At 37.0% G+C, this 23,349-nt stretch overlaps 1 protein-coding gene across 1 annotated transcript; it reads left to right on the forward strand.

Moving 5' to 3' along the window:
• Positions 1-1,958: 1,958 nt before the first annotated feature.
• Positions 1,959-20,028, forward strand: LOC307005241 (discoidin, CUB and LCCL domain-containing protein 1). Its single transcript, XM_079625173.1, has 15 exons — positions 1,959-2,174; positions 6,105-6,326; positions 7,422-7,559; positions 12,229-12,280; positions 12,419-12,491; positions 12,687-12,820; positions 13,475-13,512; positions 14,209-14,388; positions 14,493-14,605; positions 15,041-15,212; positions 15,418-15,501; positions 15,602-15,695; positions 16,332-16,372; positions 16,477-16,584; positions 19,153-20,028. Exons 1-15 carry the CDS (start codon positions 2,075-2,077, stop codon positions 19,563-19,565), a joined length of 1,962 nt encoding a protein of 653 aa, XP_079481299.1. The 5' UTR covers positions 1,959-2,074; the 3' UTR covers positions 19,566-20,028.
• The last annotated feature ends 3,321 nt before the right edge of the window (positions 20,029-23,349 follow it).

Raw genomic sequence — 23,349 nt, forward strand, 5'->3', positions numbered from 1 at the left:
CAATTTACAAACGAGACTATGAGATTTTGTATATTAATTGCCATTCAAAACGTAACAAAATATTTTCTTTTGCGTCCTGCAGAAGAAAAAGTACATACAGGATTGGAACAACATGGTGGTGAATAAATTATACGGGATGGGGGAGGTTTAGGGATAAATAAAAAAAACAATGAGTGCACTTTCCCTTTAATGTTGTATAATGTATTCCAATTGGTCTCTATGCTCACTATTAGGCCTACGTGATTCCTGAATTTGCTACTGGTCTGCTTTATTGCTCTGATGGTCTAAAAGTCTCCAAGAATCCAGCAGTCCAAACATCTGCCACATCTGATATAAATGACACAAAACACACAGCCACGTATATAGCCAATAATATGCTCGCTCCACACACAGAACATCTGCAGCATGCACTTACATTACAAAAACTTGTTAAATACAATTAAAAGGGCACAGTCTGTCATTTTCACCACACTAAAGTTTTACCCCTGAGATAGGAATTAAAATCAGTACTGAAAAAAAAAAATCAGCCTTTTAAAAAGATCAGATAGCTGGCTGAATACTATTCGCTTTATCTTACACCCCCAACAATCACTCAAGGAATCAATTTGCCACTAGGTGTCAGTGTAAGCTCAAGATTACTGCCACAGTAACAAATGACTGGTTGAGTGCACTTTTAATAATTAATTGCCTACAGGTTGTATTTATATTTGTTATTTTAGCATGGAAATCAGGAGTAGGCTACTACAACAATTAGACGGCTTAAACAGACATACGCATTGCAGACAACATTAGAAGTGCAGCTATTGAAGACTATAAGCAATCAAACTCTGCCAAAATAAAGCCACAACACACTACTGTAGCCTTTAGAAGAAATGTTTTAGAATGTAGACAACACCTTAAAGTACTGGACACACCCTGCCCCAAAAAAACCCCATCTCTTTCTGTTGTTGTTATTTGTTTGTATAAGGAACAGTTAATCTAAAGACCTGCCCCTGACAAGTTTCCATAGCCAATCCAGCTGTGTCTGTGTCAGTAATATCCTCACTTCTCCTACAGAGGGCACCACAAGTCAATTATTACAATAGCTTTGTAAAAGGGTTGCCAACTTTATTAGGCCTTTTTACTCATTTCAGTGTAACTATTTTATAAGGTGGTTGGCCTTATGAAGCAATATTTAGTTATAGAAACTATGTGGGACGAAGTGTAATTACTGTCGGCAATGAGTCAATAAACTAAACTATCATCAGTTGGTGCTTAATTTGTACAATTTCAGGAAACAGGTCTCATATTGCCCCTTGCCGTATCTTAAAATAAAAGCGGTTAGCCTAAGATCAAATTAAATATAGCATAGGCTATATATGGTGTAGTAGCCTACTGAGTTTATATTAGCCTATGGATGAGAGTGTGTAGCCTACATGCCAGTATTTTTTTGTTCCATGTGTGTAGCTGCATATGTTCACAAGTCCGTCTCATTTCCACAAATCGGCTCCTTCGGACAGCTTGCTTTAAAGAACCGGCTCTTGTCATCGTAATTTTACGCCATCACGTGGTCCCTTATGTAGCGTTTCTCGATTAAGTTTCTTTGTTTAATTTTATTAAGGGCGTTCGTTGTATTTCCATAATTCAAAGGATTTTAAATTGTTGCTACATTAAATTCAAGTGCATATTTTAATAAAATGCAGCAGTTAAAACTATTTCGGTTTCGTTATGTTGTTGCATAGTGTTTTAACCATAGACTGTAGAAGAAAAAAAAGTTTTTTACGCAATGGCCACCCAACTTTCTCATTGCATGCACGGTCCGTTGCACCCTCTATCGTTTTATTGAAAAAGAAAAGGGGAGAGGGGAACATCTCGCTTTACACAAGTCAGGTATTGAAACAGGAATTGTTAGTTGACTAGCACGTCCCGAGGCCAATAAGAGGAGAGTGCATTAATCCATGCCCAGTTGGGGACGGGCTACTGCTGAGAACTTGGATGAGAAGAGTGAGAGGCTGTAGACTGACTACGACAAACTAAAACTCATGGCATAAACTCTGAACGATAGAGTCAGCGACGGGATATCCCGAAGGAAACCATGCACGCTAGATATGCAACGCTTTGGGATACTATGGAATTCTCTAGGATTTGGCTTATTCTCAGCATCGAAACGCTGGTGTTGGTATGCGGTCAAAAGGGTAAGATTTTGTGCATACTACTAGTACATTAATACGGTTGAAGGTATTAAATACTTATGTAAAATAAAATGAAATAAAAAATGTTTTAAAAAGAAGAATTTATATATTATAATAAACAATATTTTATAAAAAAATTTTTTGATAAAGTCAACAAAACAATGAAATAACACAAATGGACGCAGTAAACTATTTTAATCAAAAACCTTGATTTTAAAACTATTCTTATATTTTAGATTCTTCCATGTAACCGAAATGTTTAAAATTACAGTTCTGAACACTGTCGAAACAAACTTTAAATGTAACTTAGATGCTTTTTTTTTTTTTAAGTTTAGTTCCCATGGTGTAGTCTATGCTGGGCACTTGTTGGCTGTATTTCCTTCACTCTGTGATCATCTTACCCATTTAAAAATATGAACTTATAACTAGGATCATGAGCAACAGGTCATGGAAACCCGAAAATACCTGGAGCAAAAAGAAAAGAAAAAATCATGCGATTGTAATTGGTTAGGGCAGGCTATATAATAAAAATGTAAATAATTTGATATTATGCTAAGCTCAACAATATTTCACATATCAGCTAGAAATCACCCTTGACTGCATTCTCTAAAACTTATTTTGAGAAATATACACAAAGAATAAATAAAGTGTTTATAGCAATATTTGTCCATATAAGATCACAATCATATCAGCATCCAGACTTCTGGACTGGAAGATGTCCTCAAGCCCTGCCTGTGTTTAGAGAGTCTGTTAGGAAGAATGACTTTGTTTATGGTATTTCTCAATATGTGTGGGGTCAGCATGAATCACTACAGCCGGAATCAGACTATGAGGACTAAGGAAAATGTTTTCCAGTCAAGCGTCCACCCCCAGAACTACGTGTACAACACTTCCATTCCGATGAGCCAGATGGGATGCTGACTGTTTTTCGGGATGTTATTGTAGCGGAGTGGAAACTGACATGTTTTTGAGATTGTACTATTATACAAGAGTGTCCAGGATTTAGCAGAACACAAAAGAGCAGGGAAAAAAACAGCTTGTCCACAAATATTTTTGAGTTTACAGTTGTATATGATTGATGTAGAGGAATTGTGATGTGACAATCTAAACACCCGAACATCCTGTCTGCCATGGGCTCAGGCCTGCAGGGACGTGCCTGCAAATCTCATGACGAGAAAATAAAATTACATGCTGCCTGATAGTGTAGCGCTGATGATGGATTAGGATCCATGGTCCCAGTGCATTCATAGTAGCTCAGCTGTAAGGAATGTTATATTGTGTGTCAGCAAGTGTCTTAATTATACCCAGTCTATGCATCCTCAATCACTGCATGCTTTAAACACCTCGCTGTAAACTCAACTCGCACAGATGTCATCAAAGTGTCTGCCTGCTGTTAAATAATGTCTACAGATTGCCTCAGGCTGTGCTTCATGAGGTGTTCATTGTGAATTTTTCAGCTGTGGTTACAAAACAACTGGCCTTGTTAAACTGTGGCCAACCCATTGTGTCTCATTTCTGAACATAGCACCACCAAATGGAATTGCAGATATGATTGTTTTCTCACAGGTTTTCATAAACACTCAACCTGCCTGCCATTGGTCAAATAAAACAGATAGCCCCACCCCAAACTCGCATCATTGGTTGAGCCAGTGTTGCTGGGCTGGATCAAACAACAAGCAATGTTTTGATAGAACCACAAAGGGACAGCATTTGCACTTATCAGGGCAAATTAACCTATATAAAAATGGATTACTTGTAGTTGTTTTGGAGAAATCACACACTCATGGCCAGAGCACACAGAACAAGTTTTTGCTGGTAAAAATGTGAGATGCAGGTCAGTGGAATGAAAAAAAAAGTGCAAGGTCTAGACTAGAAGTGTGTTTTTTTTTTTTTTAAGGGGTGATCAAATTTTCCTTGAGCTTTTGACATATAAGAGATCATCATACTATCAGAATATCCTGTAAGTTTCAGAACTGAAAACTTCCTTGTTAGTCCAATAAAAGCTTTTATTGACACCAGGCACAGCGAACGACAGGTTTTTCAAAGTGGGGATCTACGACGTCAAAGGGTATCAAACACCGCCTCCACAGAAGAAGATCAACGCCTACTTCAACACTGCCCGTTAAGCCCCGCCCACAGATTCACGCATTACATGAGACGCGTTATAATATGCAAAACTGTTATCCAATCATAGCAGTGGGCGTTTACTTCCAAGTCTTCAATGCGGCACGCCCATAAAAACCGGGGTAGAAGATAGCCTATTACTTATTCATTTTGATGTTTTTGAATGTAAAAACCAAGCGAACGTCATAAGACAACCTCAGACAACAATATAGAAAAATCAAAAAGCCAGTCCATGACCCCTTTAAATGTTACGCATTATAACTTGAGCTCTGCTTTTTTAGAATACCTTGTTATGTGCGAGACGTTACAAAAGATGCAAGATGCGAGTGCAATGGTTAAATACGTCCATCTAGCGCGTTTACAAAGAAAAACAATGGAAAAGTAGCTTAGTGGAATGGAAAATTGCATTCAGTGTGACCGGCTTTAAAATATTAAAACGTCATCACTTTTTCACAATTTATAGGCAGAATCCATCTTTTTAACAAATTTATTTTCTATCTATTTTGTACATTTCTGTCTCTTAACATTGTAGTTTTTGTATTGCATTAAAATTGCGTCAGTGCTGCAAAATAAATTGCCCTTTGGGGATACTTCAAATTGATTTGATAATTAATTAATTCAATTTATCAACAATTATATTCTGTTATTATTTGGTCTCCAAACTTTATTTAACCAAACAGATTACACACAAGATAACAACGTGATTCGTATATATTTTTGAACGATCTGATTATGCCCCATTGATGGTTAGGTTTAGCAATGGGGTTCAGTTTTTCTAAAAAAAAAATTAATTCCATTGAAATCACATTTAATGAATTCATACAAAAACGCCACCTCATAAAATAGTTGTTTTTGAATGAGAATGGGTTGAAATAACACCTAATTGCAAGAAACTGCTTCATCCACAAATCTCACTGAAAATATTGACTGAAATGTATCTGAATGATCAAATCATTCTCACCAAAGTCAAACAATGAACTCTTTAACCACACTGAGTCACACAGTGAATTGTTTGAGCATTACCAGTAAACAGCCTGACCACAAATCATGTTTGTTTTCCTAGTATGCAATGATTAAGATTCCTCATAGCAAAAGGTTTTGCACATTTGCACATAAAGCGGAAAGAAGGGGGCCAGAGAAGCTTCAACCCCAATGAATCAGAGGTGACTGAGAAATTAGGAATGAAAGACGGACGATGGACTCAGACCGCTCTACTTTGTCACACAGCGTCTAGCCCATAAATGGAGCAGGAGACTCAAAAACATTAGATACATTTGGCAATTCATACTGGGATTTAGTTGAGCTCCAAATTAGTTGCTAATTGTTTTGGGGTTTTGTTGCAGTGATTATGTCTTGTTAATGAACTTGGCTGGGCATGACTGTGGAAACTACCCTATAACACAGCATTGCCATCAACTAAACCCTACTGTAATTATGGCTTTAATGAACATCAGTTATGGAAAGCCCCTCTAGTGTGATACTCTAATACTGATATTGGCAAGCCCCCTTGCCACACAAGCTTTAGAGATCCACTCTTCAATATGCAGTCAGCGACCTGCCAATACCCACAATTCTCATACTACTGTAAATGTCCCCCGTCTCATTTTCCCATGGGCTAGAAACATGCCAAGAGCGAAACTAGTGAGAATATTTGATGATTAATGGAAGTTAAATGAAAGATAAAATGTCTGGTTTAATTATGTGTGGAAACAGACCACAAAACCAGAACATGAACTGAAGATAAAATGCCTTTTCAACTACTTTCACATTAATATCATTTTGATCTTCCCTCTCTTTTTTCCCCTTTAGGCAATGGGTGTGGACATACAGTCCTCAGTCCCACCAGTGGCACACTGACCTCGCTGAACTTCCCGGGAACCTACCCTAACCACACCCAGTGTGAGTGGAGCCTAAGGGGAGCGAAGGGCCAGACTCTGCTCTTGACCTTTGGGGACTTTGACTTGGAGTGGAGCCAAGACTGCATATCTGGTTCTCTTACCATCACAGACACCAGTGGAGCCACTAGAGTGGGTATGACCCTCTTCACACAGACGTTACGGAATGACAGTCTTGCCCATGACACGCACAAAAATTACTTCAAGATTTACTTTTCACATGCTATGGATTTCAAATAAATTATTTAAAATTATAAAAAAATAATATAATTAAATCTAATTTAATATTATAATATAAATACATATCAATGATTTTTTATAAGGATATTAAAATTAGCTTAATTGATATTAAAAACTAATCAAGGATTTATTTTCTCATATGCTATGGAATGGATGTCATCAATTTTAGTTGTTTATTTATAATTATGAATTAAATAGAATAAGTTAATAACATAATTAAATATAATTTAATAAAATAAATTATTTAAAAAAACTAAATATGAATAAAATCATTTATATACATTTTTAGATTAAAGTTCTTAAATGCAATAAATATGATATAAATTATATTAAATATTTAAAATTATACATTTAAAAATAAATAAAATAATTCAATATAGTTTAATATAACAAAATGATTACATATAAATGAAATGATAACAATTTAACATCCAAAATTAAATTTCTTAAATGCTATCATATAAAGTATAATGATAATACTTATAATTATTAGATTATATTGTTATAATTGTATTATATAATTAAAAAAAAAAATTATATTAAATATCCAAGTATGAATTTACTTATCATATAAACTATATTAAATATTAAAGAAATTGAAAAAATGCAATATAATTATGATAAAGTTAAATATGAATTAAATCATTTATACTACCGGTAAATACCTTCTCACCCACAAAAGGCAACATTAACAAGGGAATTTACAGTTTTTCACCACCTTCAACTTTTGTAATTTTATAGCCACCTCATTTACAGTATGTTACTGAGAAATTCCAGAGAGCCAACCTCATGCTGTTCTTTAGTGCCTCGAAGTCATGTGACCATAAGCATGACTCTAGCTTGTATGCTGCATTCCACTCTGCTGTAGCATGACAGTTTCCTAGTCACATAAGTCTGCATGAACATGTCAGCCTTTTATGGCAGTGAAGCTGTGCAGGATTGTGTTGCATTAAATCTGCTGTGTTTATATTATGTGGTCTGTGTTTCACAGGTCCTCTGTGTGGGCAGTTGTCCGCCACAAACAGGAATATATCTGTGACTACTAATGAAGTAACAGTGCGTTTCATCTCCGGCACTCACCGTTCAGGACGGGGCTTTGTCATGTCCTATTCAACCAATCAGCACTCAGGTAATGGCTCATGCCCTGCAACAGAACACTTCCCGCTCCATCCCTCGTGATGTCACCTATAAACAGTAGGAAAAAAAAAACGTATCTATCAACAAAATAAGAGTTAATGGCTTCATGGTTCTTTTTGCTCTGAGCACGTTGTATATGATCAGAGTAAACACACCAAGGACTGTTTGTACAGCTTACTCCGTAAACAGGACTTCATCTGACTCTGGGAGTGGAAGTAGTTCCCATCCTAATCTCAACTACTGTTTACACTCGTTTCCAACATATGTAAATTGTTCTACCGGAGGTCCCACGCAAATCGCTAAATACATGCGTCAATGTGGTAAACTACACTAAAATAATGTCTTTAAGTGTCCGTCTTAGGTTAGTAAAAACGTTTCCTATTCCCTGTTTTTGATATATTTTTTATAGTGGGACCAAGGCCCATTGTGTACACTCGTGAGTAAAAAAAAAAAGGGCCAAGCCCAAAATGGCTAAACACTAAGCATTCAATTGTCTTAACCACAAAATTATTGGTCAGGAAATGTGCTAAATTTAAAGGGATACTTCAGGATTTAGCATTAAGCTTTGTATTAGTAGAAAACCTGTAGTATTTTCAAATTACCGTGCTTCCCTCCCTCCTATCCCCCTGAGACGAGAGATTTATGTCTTTTTTGTCTGTAAAAAATCCTCCGATGACGCAAAAATCGTCATTTTGCGTCATCGGAGGCTTTTTTGGCCAGAGGCTAAAAACTACAGCCAGTAGAAGGCGCTAGATCCGCATGTTTTCAACCCGCCCATAGAGGGTGGGATCTCACTCACAGAATGTACAAATAGTGTCAGCCATCTTTTATTTGGAAGCTAAGCTAACAGTTTCTTATTCTGTGGAGAAAGCTGAGTAGTAGGGGTTACCATCCTCTTTTTCCCAGACATGTCCCGCCGTCGAGATCGTCCAAAATATCCGGGATTCGGCTTTTGCTTTCTGCAGTCGTCATTCATCGTTTACATGCACACCTTTTGTTTCAATCGAACTGAATTCATTCCGATTGGTGAATCTGAATGTAGTGTTTACATGAACGCTAAACAAGTGATGAGCTATTTTCTTTTTCGCCGGCTGCTCGGAGGTAGTCATTTTTACATTTCCCGCTGTTGTCACTTGTCGTCATCGTTGCTACGATACATGACTCACCATGACTGAAACGACAAATTAAAAGGGCATTCTCTGATGATGTTCCAAGATGTTAAAAAACGCTACGCTGATCATAGACAAACGGGGAGAAATTAGTATCTACTGCACGCACCGTCTGTTTTTTTTTCTTATCATAGCCTACAAATGTCTTCGTTCATAGTCTGACATATATTATAGGCTATGTGTGTGTCTGTCATGGATTTGCACTGAATTGATTCTCAAAAATACGGAACAAAGTGCGTTCCTTATCAGTTCAATACGGAACAAGACTTTTATGTGTCAAATACAGGACGATTCCGTATTATACGGAACAGTTGACAACCCTACTCGAAATCCCGGGCAGACTTGTCACGGAGACTCACTAGTAGCCTAGCCTAGTTGTTTAACTGCGCTCTTACCGGTAGGCGTGGCTTGGGAGTGGCCTCGTAGGGCAGCGAAGCAAGTGCATTCTGGGAGTTGTTGTCTTTCATCCACATGAGCCACAAATACATTTTCTGGCTTTTCTCAGTCTAGAAGGCTCCAAATTAAAAAATAATTTCACATTTTTACTACATAAATGACCCATTTTAAATACACATTCATCTTTCCAGAGGTGAAGTATCCCTTTAAGCAAATGCACTACTTAAAAAGCTATTGCTGTCTCAGAAAAACAGAGAGTAGAGACACTAAGACAGAATAAGGTTTTTGGCAGAAAATGGGAAGTTGTATGTGGAGTGATGAATCAAAATGAAACATGAGTTGCATGGTGATGCTCCAGAGTGGTGTCTTCAAAAATCTGCTTAGAAATATAATAATGAATGTATCACTGACATAATGAAGCATGGAGGAAGAGGTGTTGTTGTGTGGGGGCCTTTTTAGCTGCTGGGATTGGTGAGCTACTGTGAAGTGTCTTATTTGAATGCTTTGGAGTACAGGAGAATATTACAGAATGGCTTGTTTCCCACAAATGAAAAGTTGCTATCTAAAGAGGAATGATCAGATGTTATTTTCAAGACAATGCTCCTGCCCAAACTGCACAGACAACCAAGTAGTAGTCTCAGACGTTACGCCCACAGGAAGCTGGCTGAACGTCTGATGCACACTTCAATGGAAACACTTCAGGATTTTCAAAGTCGTCATCTGATTAGTCGTCACATGGATGTCCATGTGTATCGCATTCTTTAGCGGTACGCCTGGAAACAAAGATGCCGTAATGCCAAACCCTCTTATGGAAGAAGAACGCCACCGTGTTTACAACTGTGACAATGAGCGCTTATCAGGATCAACTCAATTCTGGATTTTCTAAAGTATGTATGTAAAGTTCGCGGCATAGAGTTATTTAAAATACGTCCAAGAGTTTTCCTGGTCTATTATTGTAGGGACATCTACGTTACATATTATTCACACCTCTAAACGTGACATGGAAAAAAACAAACTGATTGGTTGCTTTATGCCAAGTTCACACTACAGGATTTTAAGCCCGATTTGCAAGTCAACGAGTTTCTCCAACAGATCGGACTGTGATCGTGGGGTGATCAGCGCTTGCCAATCTTTGTGTGTGAACTACTCAACAGCGCCCGAAGCCTCATCGACGCCAGACAAATATCTAGCATGTTAAATATCTGGAGCTGTCGGCCGACTCGACATCCTGGGGTGTCAAGTGTAACGATGAGCTTCAGCCAATGAGAGAGCAAGCCATGGGTTGAGGTCACCGGAAGAAAAACAGCAGCAACATACCAAACCGCGTTGTGCAGACCTTCTGCCATCAGTCTAAAGGTCTGGCTATGCGAGACCAACCAAGAATTGGCTTGAGAACAAGTCCATCAGGCTCATGTTTTGTCAGAGTCCAGATTTGAACCCTATAATGAATATTTGGTATAATGAATACTTGAACTGGGAGACATTTTTCAACTACTCGTGAACTGTTTGAATCCATTAATATTAAGTGGAAAAACACTGACTCTTCTCTCTGTAAAAATCTGTCTGCAAGTTGGGGAAGGCCATTCCGTGCTTTATCTACAGCATAATCTACAATTCCTGACCAGTGATGTGTGATTAAAATGGTCCATTAAAAGAGCTCTTAATATTTTGCCATTTGGCCCAATTTTTATATATTTTTTGCCCAGGAGTGTAGGCTTTAGAGGACCTCAATGGGCCGGCCCTGGTTGAAGGGATTTTAAAAAGTGCGTTAGGGTGACCGACTGGAATGCAGCTCTCCTCCTTGGCTGAGTTTCAGAGTGTTTGCTTTGTAAGCAGGGCAGCAGACTGCAGCTCCTGGCCTGAATAAGGAGAGGCCCCAGTGCTTGGGCACACACTGAAGTAGATGGAATGCTGTATGCTCACTCCTCCTGCATAGACAAGCACAGCATGACAGCTTAACCATCACCTGACCACACAGTAGCAGTCACTCATGGCCGTTTCTGACCGGCTGGCATGCATCATTTCAGAATCTTTTCTTTCGAAGTTTTAAGCTTTTAACTCTCATAGGTACATACAGTACCTGTCAAAATCTTAGACACATATACTAATTATTTCGTATTTTTAAGATGTTATAATATATATTTTTTTCTATATTTGTATAAATTAAAACATTTTTGTAATTGTAAGAGTCGTTAGAGCTATAAATAAAACAAAAGGGGAAAGGGGAGTGAGCAAACTTTTTATATTCATGTATTTTTAAATATTATTTCTGTATTATTACTATTATTAGTTAATATATTATATGAATACATTTATTTTAGTTATTTTTTTACATAGAAGCAACTTACACTACCATTCAAAAGCTCGATTTTTTTTATGCTATTGAACGAAGCTTCTTATGCTCACTAAGGCTGCATTTATGTGATAAATAAACTGTTAAAATATTAATATTGTGAAAAACTCTTAGAATCTAAAATAACTTTTCTATTTAAAAATGTAATGTATTCCTGTGATGACAAAGCTCAATGTTCAGCAGCCATTACTCCAGTCTTCAGTGTCACGTGATCCTTCAGAGATCATTCTAATATGCTGATTTAGTGCAAAGAAACATTTCTTTGTAAACAGTTGATCGGCTTAATATTTTTTTGAAAACCGGAATACATTTTTTTAAGATTCAGGATGAACAGAAAGTTAAAAAGAATACCATTTATTTGAAATATAGGCCTTCCTTTTTTGAAACTATGTAAAAAAAAGTATTACTGATCCCATTACTAAACTCAAAGTTAAAAGATGTAACTTTCCAGTAAATATCCCTTGAAGTCAATGTTTTGTCAAAAGTTCGCCATTTGCTCCGGAGTTAACAGAAGTGGTTCGTATCATCCTTCCTTTCCTGTGTATTTAGTTGTTTGTAAAGCCCTAGACAACTTGACTGAGCTATGCATCAAATACTGACCTTCTCCTGTCCTTTGAGTGATACATCAGATTTCGCAAGATACTATTTTGTCAAGTCAGTTTGGGAAATGTAGACAACAAAAAGCCAGTGTATATGAGCACATGTTCCGAATTGTAACTGTCAATGCTATTTCTGTCCCATAGAGCTCGTTTCATGTCTGCGCCGAGGGACACATTTCTCCTCCCAGCAAATTAGGTAAGAAAAAAAATCCTCAACAATGACCTGACATTATAGCAAAGTAAAATAAAAAAATCACTCTGAATAGTCCCACTCTTTCTTGTAGGTTACATTTTAATGTTTATTATCTGAATCCTGGACTCACTTGTGTTCCAGTGCATTCTGTCCTGCAGGCTGCAAAGGTGTTGCAGGAGAAATCTGGGGCTGGCATGGACAAGGCTACCGTGATGTAAGCCGGGGTTTTATCTGTGTGCAATATAGAGAGATTATTAGTCACCGCATTTGAATTTACTACCATATGTGGATTGATACCAGAAACTGTGTTTTTAAAAACTCACAACAGTCACTTTTCATTGAGGTCTTTTGAGAAGAGGAGTGTTTATGATGTAATATTCTAACATATGTGTGTGTTGGTGTTTTTTAGACCTCTGTATTATGCAAAGCTGCAGTCCATGCGGGGGTTATTTCAGACAGTTTGGGGGGCATGATCAACGCGTCTCTGCAGAGGGGCATTACCTTGTATGAGTCGAACTTCGCTAATGGAGTACTGTCGAAAACGTGAGTGTGTGGCATGTTGTGCAAGTTATACTGACACCTGGTGGTGTGGATGCAGCATCACACAAAAGCAAAGGGGTTTTTTACTGACATTTTTTAACCTAAAATAGAAAGTTTTTATGCGTTTTAGTTGTTCTTTTACACGACAACTGCCTTTTGGGGATCTGAAAACACAAACTTTTGAAAACGGGTTTCAAAGTTTTTTTTAAACGATATCGTTATTGTCTAAACTACAAAAACGCAAATTTGTGAAAACGGTAATATCATGGATATGTGTATTACGTGTTCAGTCTATAGGCACATTGTTTTTCTTTACAACGTGACATCGCCAACTACTTGCCTGGCAGCATAATAAAAAATTTTTTTTTATAGTTGTATAGTTATAGTTGTATGGTTGTATAGTTGTATGGATCCGTGTAAACGAGGATCGTTTTGACAAAATTGTCGCCTTTTTTTCCCCATTTTTAGTACATCGTTGTCGTGTAAACGTACCCTTAGAAATGTGTTAAAGCTCCAATAACAGCAGGGCCACCAAGATAAACTGAGTTGCATTCAGCTGGTCATTTGATTTTATCATGGTGGCCTCCATGCAACCCAAATTAAAAGAAATTTACTTATTATTTTACAATAAATAATCTATTATATATTTTTTTACAGCGGCTCCTTGTCAGATAAACGGCTTGTCTTCCACAGAGGTAATAACTGTTATTTCCCTGTATGTTAAATATGATTTCAAGAGATATTATTCGAATTCATAGCAAATGTAATCCAGTAACATCTTTTTTTTTAAATACTAATTGAATTTTAGCTTTGCTCTTTATGAATTTATTTGTGATGTTTTATTAACTGCAATTCAAATGCAAGTTGATATTATTTTAAAATATACATTTAAATGTATTCAGTTAAATGTATTCTTACACTGTGCTGTAATCATAAAATAACACTAAATATATAAGATTATTGTAATTTATATTGTAAAATACTTTTTTTTCATACAAAAGCCATTATTGAAAAAACCCTGACATGATTATGCTTTATAATAATATATGTAAATAAGCTGGTTCAAAAACATCAAACATTTACTGCTGTATTCTCAAATGTCTAATTTTTAATTGCATTTTAAAATAGTTTAATTGGATCCTAATACCAGGAATAAGCCTGTGTGTGTGTGAGTGTTCAGGAATAAATTACAGTTTATCTAATACACAGTTACACCTGCTACATGATACTTACACCTTAAACATGCTGTTAGTGCCTATTTGTAATTATACATTGCTAGAAGATAAACACTAACAACTGAAGACTAACAATTACAATGTATATCGGAGGTATGAGAAAGTATCGTCTTTACTTGTCTGAACAAGTTCTGTTCCCTTTCCATGGGCGTCCAGAGTGTGACAGGGAGCTAACGGTGGTGGCCTATAACACTTCTTCGGTGTGGGACGAGGTGAACAGACTGGGTCAGAAGGTCTCCTGGGCTCCGGGACACGGGGGCTCTCAGTGGGCTGCGAGCTCTGGGGACCAGCAACCGTGGATGGAGCTTGAGCTGTGGAACAGGAGTAGTGTCACAGGTCAGAGGTCAACCTCTAATAATCATTGTGCAAACTGTAATATTAGAGCAAAAGTGAATGTTACAGAAGCACAAAAATATATATTTTTTTACATCTGCTTTCAGGCATCATAACAAAGGGTACGGCACATTACTACATTGAATCGTACTCCCTCATGTTCAGCAAAGACCGCAAAAACTGGAAAGCCTACAAAGCGGCATCGAGCAAAGACAAGAAGGTACATAATGCTGCACATTAGAAAAATACCGAAATAATTTTCATTTAGAGTTCATTAATAAATCTCACAATTAATTACGAAGGAACTGGAAGTAACACATTGAATTAAACGTGAATTTTTGAAGTAGAAAGACTGATATTGTATTTTCTAGTAAAACAAGCTCCAGTAATCTTTGTTTTACGTACAGCTTTGAAAAATAATTTTTACAGTGTGCCTCAGTAAACCAGTTTAAGGTGTTAAAATATGCGCATATTTACATAAAAAAGCTAATTAATAAACAGCGCAAATGGACATTGCACACAAACACATTTTGTGTGAATGTTACCTAAACAGTTACTTTTTTATATACATTACTAGGTATAATCTCGGTCTTGGCTTTATTTTATAATATAAATAAACCTTAATATTCATATTACCAATTTTTTCTCTGTTAAGGTGTTTGAGGCCCATTCTGATGGTCATGTGACGGTACTCAACAGTCTGATTCCTCCAGTAGTAGCACGCTACCTTCTTCTGAAACCCCAGAAGTGGCATATCAGGGCCTGTGCGCAGGTTGAAGTGCTGGGCTGCCCTTCTGCCCCCCTCAGACCCCGTTCCTATGGAGACGGTGAGGGCCTGCAACAGAATCTCTTTAAAGTTCCCTTAAGCCACATAAACTTCAGTTTCAAAATTTGTATAGTACATATAGGCAATAAAAGACCATTGTATTGGTCGAAGTCCAAGCACGCTATGGTAAATTAAGAATTCATTTCATTCTTAAAATTCTTAGTCTTTTAAACCTGTGATGAATTCTTTCAATTTATTTGATTTAGAATTGAATACTGGGAAGGCAGTTGTCCCAGAGACAACTCTACAAACTCTGCCCACTGAGAGTCCTGTCATCACAAGAAGCTCAGGTGAGGTGAATTTGTAAGTTAATCTGCTAACATCATGATGTGTAAACTGGTAGTAGATTTGTTTTGAAAGGCTAAATCTTTTCTTATTATTTCCCTACAGGCCCAAGTCAAGCAGTGATATTAGTGGCAGGCATGGTTTTGGGAGCCGCTCTGTGTGTGGGTTGCCTTTTAGCTGGGCTTATTTGGTGGAGAAGGTAACACACTTATTGTTCCTTATATAGAATAATATATAAAAATAAGAAATATAAAAATACCTTCTATAATTTAAATGAATGTTAAAAAGCAGACATGTCACCATAACAAGTATTGATGAGAATTTTCACTCAAAATTGAGAAAAAAAAAACACATTAATATGTATTGTATATTGTTATATACATTATTTTTTTAATACAAAATTAAATGCAGTACAACAAATATAACCATGATGGTTCAATTCTTATTATAAAAAAAAATTTTTTTTACTGGACCTAACCATAATGTATCTGATGCAATTGAGGTTAACTGGTTACTTCAGTTGAGGTGTCTAATATATGTTAATTAAAAAAGAAATTGCATTTAATACATCAAATATGCACAAATTGGAAATGTATGATTTTATTCCGTAAATTGGGGATGTATATATATATATAATAGGAAATAAAATTAAAATGTACAGTAATACATTTTTTCGCTGGGTTTAAAAATAATGCAACAAATTTAAATGGTCCAAAAATAGATTAATATTCATTATGAAAAATATTATTCTTTTTTATTATTATTTTGGGGTGAAATATGAGCCAGACATATTCTTGACAGGTTTTGTAATATTCACCTGTGTTTTTTATTTCAGAAAAAGAAATACACAAATAAAGAAATGCTGTGTTGACCAAGGTAATCTATTGCTCTGTATCTCTAGTACTGTTTTGTATATGTCTCCCATGTGTTTCTTGGTTTATGTCCTGAGTCCTGACTGACTTTCTTTGTCTCTGCTTAAGGCTGTCAGGGTTTCCACGGGAAGAAGCTTCCGTGCACAAACCCAGAGCTTGTATCTTACCCTCTGGTTCGGAACATCCACGATGCTCTCCCCAACCCTCCTCTCAATGGTAAGACATCCACAGAGCTTTTTAGACAAGTATAGCAATGAATACCGAAATTCATAAAGGAATGTTTCAAACGGCAAATGAGACAAGGCAGTGTTTGTCGAGAGGACGCCGCTGGGTACAACAGTTCTCAGAATCTCAGATCAACAGCCCTCAGACATTGCAGTAATATATAGCAGTGATAAAGAGGGTTAATGTGGCTCAAACAGCAGGACGGAAACTGAGAGAAAGCCAAGTAGTCATTCTGACCCCTTTGTTCGCTTGCCCCACTCTGTGTGCTTTTGCTCAGCTGAGCTGCCAGTGGAGACATGACAGGCAAATGGCTTTCATTCTGAACTCATTCCTCCAGCAGTTGCTCAGTGGCAGCATAAACATGTCTTTCTTTCGTACGGCAGTGCTTCCCTGAAAGGCTTCTTTAATTGGAGCCCAAATTAGGGGCATTCAAGTCAGAAGAACACCCTCCTCACCACCCACTGGCCAACAGACCCTTCAGTAAGAGGTTCTGGGATGAGGAGGACAGAGGGTCAGTGGCCAAGACAATCAGAGTCCTTTCTAAAGTCGCTTCAATTAAAACGGCTTCGCCCTCTTGGCATTCCTGCTGAGTGAGTGAAGGACTGAGAAGGAGAGGGGGAACCGTGGGACCCCTTTCATAGCCCGAACTACTGCTGGACACAGTGCGGTGGGATCATGTGGGAACTTAAAGGATAATTCCGGTATTTAACACCTTGAGTCTATATTGTAGTTTGTTTTGGATGAACAAGAGTGGTGGACAAAATTTTTTTGACAATGGTTCCTCTCTCGAGTTTTTGATTATAATAGAATTGGCCATGGACCCATTTAACATTGGAGTCAATGGGCATGTCCGAAAATGTCATTAAAACAGCCAATAATGTTCGTTTACAAAACTGTTAAACTCACCGAGTGGTTAGTGGTGTTCATTGATGATTATAAACAATATATCGTCGCAATATATGATTCCAATCCGTTTATTTTGCTATAGTGGAACTATTTTTTCAGACACTTCACAGCCGTGTAACTTCCGCTCAATATTTGAATCTGAAGCGTTAGCACACTCCCGACCACTTGATGGCGATAACTGATGTTTATGTCTCGCGGGACACTCACGGTCACAGTCGAGTTCAACTTCATATTGCACTGGTCAGTGGTCACGTCTTTCAATATTTTCAAGGTTTTGTTTGTTTATTTCGCTTACTCTCCCGGAGCACAGTTGCTCTGCTCGCTAGCCTTATGAGAAACGGAAGCGAGCAAAAAGACTACATCGACCAAATGTAAACAGCCCCCTTTCCGTTTCCGGTAGCGCATTTATATTAACGAGCACTCAGTCCTTCAACAGAATTCAATGGGATTTTACAAAATGACGAATAAAACACGACAGAAACTGTATTTCGCAACACTTTTTGTTTCTGGAACATCAACTAACATCACTAATCACTCGGTGAGTTGCACAGTTTTGAAAACTAATGTTAAAGGCTGTTTTAATGACATTTTCAGACATGCCCATTGACTCCAATGTTAAATGGGTCCATGGCCAATTCTTTTATAGTCAAAAACTCGAGAGAGGAACCATTGTCAAAAAAATGTTGTCCACCACTCTTGTTCATCCAAAACAAACTACAATAGACTTAAGGTGTTAAATACCGGAATTATCCTTTAATAATGCTATATCTGTTCAGTCAGATTGTTTGCTGCAAACATCCATGACAGCTTATCCATGTTGGCAAATAATCATAGGCAAACATGTCGCATAGGAAAGTTATCACTAACAAAATCACTTAATAAACACAGATATCGGATACCAGTATTGTCTAAAGTGAATGTAAACAGGCAGGACAAAAAAAAATTGGGTATGGGTTGGCCAAGGGAAAAGCCAGCACTGGGCATGAAGGCCAATCTAGGGTGAGTTTATATTCACTATATGAATCTGATTAGTCATTAACTGATGTGAGGTGTTTAAAGACTACGATATGTAATTTTGACACATATCTAAAACATCAAATATGCATGAGTTTGAAGTTTTTGAAACCATTCCATTAGAATGGAAAATGTTATGTTCGATTACTGTTATTTTTCCTTAATTACGGGTTTGCAAATATTCTTTATTATTTTATTTATTTTAATATCATATTTTTAATATCAAACAAAAAAATAATAAATATGCATAATAATAATAAATAAATACTTATCAATATCAACAGGATTACATATTAAATAAAACATTTTATGTTATTTGTTGTTATTGTATTCATGCAATGTTTGTCCTCTAATAAGACATTTTTATGAATTTATGAACAGCCCCTTCTTAAATTGAAAGTAATTTAATCTTTTTATTTAATTTGATGTAAAAAAGGGAGATCACTACTTTGCTCCGACCGAAGTGATTTGAATACACCTGACGTCATAATTAAAACTTCCTAACTCGACTTGAGCACACCATTAGGATATTTAAATGTGATGTTTGTTCTTGGCATCAAATGTCCAATGATCAGGAATATCTACTTCCTATTTCTCTACTATTCCCAATTCTACTTAACATTTCTCTGTTGTTTCCAGACTATGCTGAGCCTGATGTAGGAGCAGGTGGGCAGATGATGGGACTCACATTCCGACCCCCAATAGAGGAGGGCTACACCATCCCCTTCACCCTCAACCACTACGACACCCCCGGACAACTTCCCGAATACGCCGATCCCCTGCCACCCGAACCAGAATATGCGACACCCTTCGGCGAAATGCCCACAGACTCTACACTGGACAGCCGACAGAATCTTCCTGCGTGTCGATCTAAACAGGGCGCAAGAGCAGAGCCGGGCCAACAACAATATGACTGCCCCGCACACAGAGTGATCTCAAACGGGTACTGTACTCCAGTCTCACATGGTACTAGCCAACATAATGCTAGCGTGATCTACTTTGAGCCCCAAACGATAGAACCACTATTGCATACGTACCATGAGCCACTTTGAGCCATGATGGAATCTCCTACTGAAGCCAATTTGTGACATTTGTGCTGTAAAAAAATCTAACCTAATGGATGATACAAAGAATTATGCTGTGTTAAATAGCATCAGGGATCAGCATGTAACAAGAAATGAGTGTGTGGGTGTTAACAGAAATGTAGGAAATGGGAGAAGTGCTTTTATAAGGAAAGCTGTATTGTTCAGATGACCACTGAACCGGTGTATTTTTTTATTTAATGTAAATGTGGGTGTTTTATCTTTAACTAATCAGAATGTAGTCCAAGAGGATCTGTGTCTGTGTGATTTCAAACCACTGAAGTATTCAAAAATATATGACATTTTTTTATAGTTGTAAAATAAACTTTTCCATTTGACATTTTCATACCAAAATTCAAGTGATACATCTTCTGTGCTATCTTTTGCATGCTATAAAACTAATGTAAAGGTGCATTAAACTGCTCGCTCTCTCTCTCTCTCTTTCTATGGTTTTAAGTGTCAGGGCATATTAAAAAAAATCATCTGGGCCCGTATGTATAACATTTCTCAGAAATGCTCTTAAGAATAGTCTTAAGCTTTGACTTAAGCGTCAAAAATTCATAGTAAAACTTAGGACTTGTCTAAGAGGAGGAGACTTATCTTAAAAGATAAATCTTTACTTGACTTTACTTAAAGGTGCTGTATGTAACTTTTTCACTCTAAATATGTTTAGAGATATTTAGGAAACATGCTGAGTTCACATACTCGTTTCTCTGAAAAACACTTCTACAGCCAGTTATTTTACTTTGAAATGTGTCTTTTTTTGTTTTGGTCTGTGTGATCTCGCCCATGGCCAATTCACCCAATAGTATTTCGACACCCCGGGATGTATGAAGGTAAATGAGTAGCAAAACTCGAGAGCACGTAGATGCTAATTTGAGAACTTGTACAATAAATATTTGTATTTGTACGTGAACATTTACAACATTTACAGGGAAACAACGATCTCCGATAATTAGAATTTTCACTGCAGTACCCATTTTGACCACTAGCTGTCATTCATTAAAGACTGCACCTTTAAGTGAACATGGTTGTGAAGTTGTGAACTAAGGACCACATTGACGTCAACCCAAAATGGCCGACCTCTGAATCAGCAAATAGTGAGCCTGCAGGGGTTAAGTCACAGCAGCATGACACCAATCATGTAATTTAATTATAATAAAATCATTTGATTAATCATTTGACACTGAAACATTTCTTTTAATATTTCAAATGGATTTGCACTTAAAATGATCACAGATTTGTGTTGATGCTACGGAAATCCTTTTCTATTGATATACGTCTCCTCATTTATAATTATAGAGCAATTATGCGAACATGAGTTCCTTCCATCAACAACTCCAACGGCACCAGAGAAGCTTGCAATCCTCATAAAAGTGGCTTGCTTTTGCCGCATGGTTTGAAAATCAGTTGAAAAGTCAATGAACTGCCATACGGTAGTGGCCAAAAGTGTTAACCAGCCTAATTGACATATTCACACTTTATCCGAATATTATTAAAAATGCATTAATGATTTTGTAAGCATATTGCGTAGTTGTGCTTGGAGTCAATTGTTTTATACAAATCATACGAAGAAATTATGAACACATGCAAAAAAAAAGAGAGAACCAGTGAAATATTGATAACCGATTATGCTGTTGTCTATGTATTCCTTTTCCTTGAATATGAAGTTTAGTTCTTCCTTTATATTTAAATAAATATTACTTTTTTTAAATTAAAAATAAAATATTTTTCTCATATTTTGTATTAAGCAAACTTGTAAGGTCATTAAACAAAAACCTTTGCACACTTTTGGCTACTACCGTATGTTTGGTGTGGTCAGTGCCACAATAATGATATTTAAGACCCTGCTCACTGTGCATTTTTCCAGTTGCCAAAAAATGTCATTATTACTTTCAGTACTGCAGTCACAGTTATTACATTTCTTACAAGGTCAGTTACAAAAATAATCCCTTTACAATCAAGCCTTCATCGTTTTATCACCTCCCTGCCATATCATAATATTCAATATAATATACATATACATAACTCCAACAATATATGTGGTCGTCTCCTCTCTGCTGCCATCTTGTTACTTCTAGGTTAGGATACCTCTCCACCTCTCGCCATCTTTAAAGATGTAGGAGCTGAGACCTAGTCTTAACACATAACCTTTATGAATCACACTTGAGTAATGAGTCAAATTACATAATTCTTAGAATTTTGACACACTTGAGTCTAATATTGTACTCTGAGCGGCTTTATACATGCGGCCCTTGGTCTTTAATAGGTCTTAAAGTTAGGCAAATACAACCTCAACAACACATAACATTATACACAGTCATTATTAATCTAGCAAAAATAGAGCCTAAATGAGAAGCCATGTGTAACTAAGTACACACTTAGCACCAATAACTTGAAGTAATCGTTTTCTACATTACTTTATCAGTCTCACGTGACGTCGTTGTGGAGGAATTTTGGCCCAATCTTCTTTACAACGCCTCTTCGGTTCATTGAGGTTTGTGGGCATTTGTGGGCACAGATCTCTTAAGGTCCCGCAGCAACATTTCAATAGGGTTGAGGTCTGGATTTTGACTGGGCCAGTGCATCCCCTTCATTCTTTTCTTGTTCAGCCATTCTGGTGTAGATTTGCTGATGTGCTTGGGAACATTGTCCTGTTGTGTGACCCAATTTCACCCAAGCTTTAGCTGTCGGACAGATGGCCTCACATTTGACTCTACTTTGGTATGAAGTCTGACCTTAGGCGTTGAAGATTGGCAACTGTTTGAATGTTTTCGACTTATGAATAATCTTCTTTACTGTAGAATGATAGACTTCAAATTGTTTGGAAAGGGCCTTTTAACGCTTCCCAGATTGATGGGCAGCAACTATTGCTTCTCTAAGATCATTGCTGATGTCTTTCCTCTTTGGTATTATGTTAACACACACCTGAATGCCCCAGACCAGCACACTGCCAGAACTTCTGATTTTATAGAATTGGTCACGGTTGCTGATGATCGATTAATCAAAGACGTTAGATTAGCAGTGCCTGACTGCTACTTACTCTCTTAATTCGAAGGAGTAAGGGAGTACTTAGCTTGTCACCAATGGCTTCCCCATTTTGGCCTAGAGTTTGTTAATTAAATAATGCCGCTGTAATTTGTCATGCGTTGTTGCATTTTAAGACCTGCCAAGGACCAGATGATTTTTTATTATGTGCTGATAAAACCGTAGAATTCAATAGGGTGTCTTTTCTTTTTCACATGACTGTATATAACACACACACTTAATTTTATCATGAACTTCTACCAGCTATCATCAGAGTGTGAGAAATACGTCCTATGCTCGTATAAACCCGACCTGTTACATAAATACCTCCCGCTTCTGTGTCATATGATCATATGACACAGATTAATATTCATTTACATTTATTAATCATAGATTAATAAATGCTGTAGAAGTATTTTTCATAGTTAACCAATGAACCTTATTGTAAGGTGTTACCCAAAATAATCTGTTTCCTGTTTATGCTGAAAGAAAGCAATTCAGTTTAAACAAGATTAAGAAGGGCTATACAATATATATTTATCTTTATACATTTTTACTCTGAGACTGCTTAAGAAAATTCCTTTGGTAACTTATACGCTTAAATGTTGGACAGTGATCGGTGGCGGCATGTACATTACTGAACCCTTGATGTGCAGTTGCTCATCAGCAGCTGATGTTATAGCCATCAGTATATATCTAAACAAAAGTGTCGTTACAATAACATAAA

Source organism: Phoxinus phoxinus, assembly GCF_949152265.1.
Source record: "Phoxinus phoxinus genome assembly, chromosome: 10".
Taxonomy (NCBI): Eukaryota; Metazoa; Chordata; class Actinopteri; order Cypriniformes; family Leuciscidae; genus Phoxinus; species Phoxinus phoxinus.